Here is a 4,331-nt window from a genome sequence, read left to right on the forward strand (position 1 = left end):
CATGGTACAAAAGCACGTCGTAAAAAAATGGCAAGAGTGTATTGTTTACAACTTCTGCATTTATTTAGATTTTCAGAACTGTTTAGATTCCCATAGGATAGAGAGGGTATAAGTGAGAAGCTGTCCAGATATAGAGGATTTGGTATCAAAATCTGTGGTACCTGTTTGTGCTTTTGCTGTCATAACCAATACACTGTATGGCACATGTTTGCCCCATCCTTATAATATTCCTGGGCTGTAAAGAATCTCTTGTTCCAACTTAGTCGTGGGGACATTTTTATATAACTGCTGAGCATTAGGCTGAGCATTAGTCTACAACTTTTGCATTTCTGGGGTGGTTCATTAGCATAAGATAGTTCACCTCTCTCTATGCTTTCATGATATCTAATTCCCATTTCCCAATGACAAAATGTAATTTTTATGCGTGATATACCATGTAGAAGAGCCTATGATGTATTCCAGACAATACAACACTATTTCTATTTCATAATGTTGACAACTTTGATGTTTGCAATACGTTGGTGATTTTTTTTTTTTCTTGCTATATCATTTTTTTTCTAAATATGCAATGGCCCATGGCTGGAACAAGAGTTAGGGAGGTCAGAATGGACACGTGCCCTGGGCACAGTGTGGAGGGAGGTACAGTAAGAGCTTCAGCCTCTTTGTTCTCCTGCGCCTTATTGACAGGAGTGACTGCAGTGTCACTCATCTCAGAAGGAGCAGGGGGCTTAATAGCTGCTGGATCTGCTGGACTCTGCTCTCTTCTACCTTCAATTGCAGCCTGCTGTGGGCAGAAAAGAGCCGGCCTCTGCTGAGAACACAGCTTAGTCTCAGTGAGGTGCTAATGGCAAATGAAGGCAGAAACAAGATATACCTGTGCCCAAATGCCATTAGCTGTACATGCATATAATCTACCAGGTGCTAAAGGTGTGTGACCACATAGCAGTGTGCAAAGGATTAATTCAGTATTTTTAGTTTTAATGTGGTTACACCTCTTTAGCACCTGGTAGATTATATGCATGTACAAGCTATTGGGATCTGAGCACCGGAATATCTTGCATTGAAGGTCAGTGGCCAGACCTAAACCTTGTAGCTCTCCCCCATTTTGTGTCTGTTTGCCCCATGTTGACATTGTGTCCACAGTAGCATTTGCAAAGCAGAGTAGGACTGGCTAAAGCGGGATTACTTTGACGCAGTTGGTCAGCTTAAACATGTATTACAATGTATGTGAACTAAATATCCCAAATTTTTTATTGCAAAGTTTGCTAGAAAGGGTATAGCAGTGTGCAGAGAGGTAATCCAGTATTTTTAGGGAAATGAAGGCAGACTGCTCCTCTTCCCATCTTTTCTTGACATGTGACATATGGTCTGTATTGTGAGTACACAGTGGAGATGGGGCAACTCAGTCATAGACCTCCCCTCTTCTCCTCAGAACTCTCAAAGTGTCCTTTAGCCTCCTCCCTTCCTTAGAGCTCGTCACCCCCCCCCCCCCCCCCAGAGCCCCCACCCCCGGATCTCTTCTTTAGTTCAATGCACTTTTTTCCTTCTATTGACACCACCATTACAGGGACCTTTTTCCTTCCATTGACATCACCAATACAGGGACTTTTTTCCTTCCATTGACACCACCAACACAGGGACCTTTTACCTTCCACTGACACCAACAATACAGGGACCTTTTTCCTTCCACTGACATCACCAAATCAGGGACCCCTTTCCTCCTATTGACACCACCAACACATGGACATTTTTCCTTCCATTGACACCACCAACACATGGACATTTTTCCTTCTATTGACACCACCAACACAGGGACATTTTTCCTTCCATTGACACCACCAACACAGGGATATTTTTCTTTCTAGTGACACCACCAACACAGGGACATTTGTTTCTTACAGTGACTCCACTAACACAGAGACATTTTTTTCCAGTTACTCCACCAACACAGAGACATTTTTCCTTCCAGTGACCCCACCAACACAGGGACATTTTTCCTTCCAGTGACCTCACCAACACAGGGATATTTTTTCCAATTACTCCAACAATGTAGACATTTTTCCTTTTAGTGACACCATTGATGCTGGGACATTTTTTCCTTCGCCACTGTTATGCTGCGTACACATGGTCGAAATTTCCGACAACAAATGTTCGAAGTGAGCTTGTTGTCAGAAATTCAGACCGTGTGTAGGCTCCATCGGACATTTGTTGTCGGAATTTCGGACAACATTTGTGCGATCGTGTGTATGCAAGACAAGTTTGAGCCAACATCCGTTGGAAATAAATCCAGGATTTTGTTGTCGGAATGTCCAGTCGTGTGTACACGGCATAAGCCTCTTCTTTGTCACTACCACAAACATTGGTATTATTTCAGCCGATGCCAAAAACATCAGATACATTGCTGAGCGCATGCCTCTATTAGCCCCATACCCTCTTCCAAAATGTGGGGAGGCACAGTTTGCCACCTTCACCCTGAGCACTGGATGACCTTGTCCCAGCACTGCTATACACAATTGCACAAAACCTTTTTTAGAGCTGATTTAACTTCCTTATTTCGTAGTGTATAAATCAATGGATTCAACATCGGTATAATTATTGCATAAAATACAGCAAAAAGTTTAATTATCTCAGGAGATACCTCGGATTGAGGTTTCATATAAGTGGCCATAGCTGAGCCATAGAACATGGTAACAACAGTTATATGAGAGCCACAGGTGGAAAAGGCCTTTCTTTGTCCTGCAGAAAAGCTTATTCTAAAAATGGCTCTAAGTATTTTAATATAGGTAATGATAATAAAACTAATAGGTGCAATTAAAACAATGATACCATTAACAAAAATCACAAGTTCAACGATTTTAGCATTCCCGCATCCCAATGATAAGACTCCTGGTAGTTCACACAAAAAATGGTTAATTACATTATTTCCACAAAGATCCCCATTTAATGCTAGGGCTACAGGAACACTAGATAGGAGAAATGCACAAATCAACGCTCCTGCAGCTATCTTTATACACAAGGATCTGTTGATGATTGTAGAATAGTGTAAAGGGTAACAAATTGCTATATAGCGGTCATAGGCCATTATGGCTAAAAGAATACATTCTGTTTCCCCCAACGAAAGAGCCATGTACATTTGTGTACCACATTCTCCGAGCAAAATATTCTTTTTGACTGACAACATATCTCTCAGCATCCGCGGTATAAGTGAGGATGAGTAGCAGATGTCCAAGATAGATAGATAAGTGAGAAAAAAATACATTGGAGTGTGAAGAGTGCTGTCAGTGATCGTAGCCAAGATAATAAGAGAATTTGCAATTAAAATGATCAGGTACATGATCAAGACTATCACAAAAAGCATGGTTTGTATATTGGGATTACTGGAGAGTCCAAGAAGGATAAATTCTTTGATGATTGTGTCATTTTTCCAAGCCATTCTGTAAAAGTAAAAATAACATTTATTACACTGGAAAACAAAGATTTTGCTTCCTTAATACTTTTTGGTGCCTGTGACAGACCTAACCAGGACAGAGGCTTTTGGAGGGGACTAGGGGCAAGCCTCCTACCCACTGATTATGGCCCATGAAGAGACTGGGGTCTTTGTCTGCTTCTTCTGGTCAGAGCATGGACAGGAGCTCAGTTAGTTGGGTCTGTCACAGTGCCTCTAATAAATCTTTGGCTGGTAATCACCAAATTAACATGTAATTAACATACTGTTTTATAGAAACCTTCTGTTTTTGCAATTTGCAATACCTGTTGGCTATGCTGCGTGTAGGTAGGTTGCCTACATTAGGCACCTAGGCAGACTTCTGCCCAGGCTGGGAAAGGGGTTTAATTTGTTTTGTTCTGTTCCTGGGCTTTTTAGAACCAGCCTACCCATTCTGTGATATACACAGTGGTGGCCCGTCCATACAGGGCGCAGGGGCGCCGCCCCCCCTAATCCATGTACCTGGCCCCTAATCTACATGCAGGGCGCCGGACGCATGGATTTCAACAGTTTTTTTTTTTGAAGCATGTGATTAGAAACTGAGGCTCTATTTGCCTTCAAAAAAGGGTGGTCTCGGGGCGCAGAGCACTGTGTCCTGAGCACACCCTGTTGTGTGACCAGGTACGTAGACCGGCACAGATTGGCCGCCCTGCAGCAGTATATGGGCGGTCATTAAGTGGTTCATTTTATCATTTACCGAAAAAATTATGACAAAAAAATTAGGCCTTCCACAAACTTGCCATGTCTCTTACTAAATACCTTGGATTGTCTGCTTTCCAAAAAGGGGTAATTTGGGCTGTATTTGTACTGTCCTGGCATTTTAAGGGCATCAAAAAACAGTGCATCA

General features: G+C 42.2%; 1 protein-coding gene across 1 annotated transcript; it reads right to left on the reverse strand.

The window, feature by feature from the left end:
- Positions 1–2,503: 2,503 nt before the first annotated feature.
- LOC141111687 (olfactory receptor 2K2-like) lies at positions 2,504–3,433 on the reverse strand. Its single transcript, XM_073603834.1, has one exon. It carries the CDS (start codon positions 3,431–3,433, stop codon positions 2,504–2,506), a length of 930 nt encoding a protein of 309 aa, XP_073459935.1.
- Between the last annotated feature and the right edge of the window lie 898 nt (positions 3,434–4,331).

Source organism: Aquarana catesbeiana, linkage group LG11, assembly GCF_042186555.1.
Source record: "Aquarana catesbeiana isolate 2022-GZ linkage group LG11, ASM4218655v1, whole genome shotgun sequence".
NCBI classification, from domain to species: domain Eukaryota; kingdom Metazoa; phylum Chordata; class Amphibia; order Anura; family Ranidae; genus Aquarana; species Aquarana catesbeiana.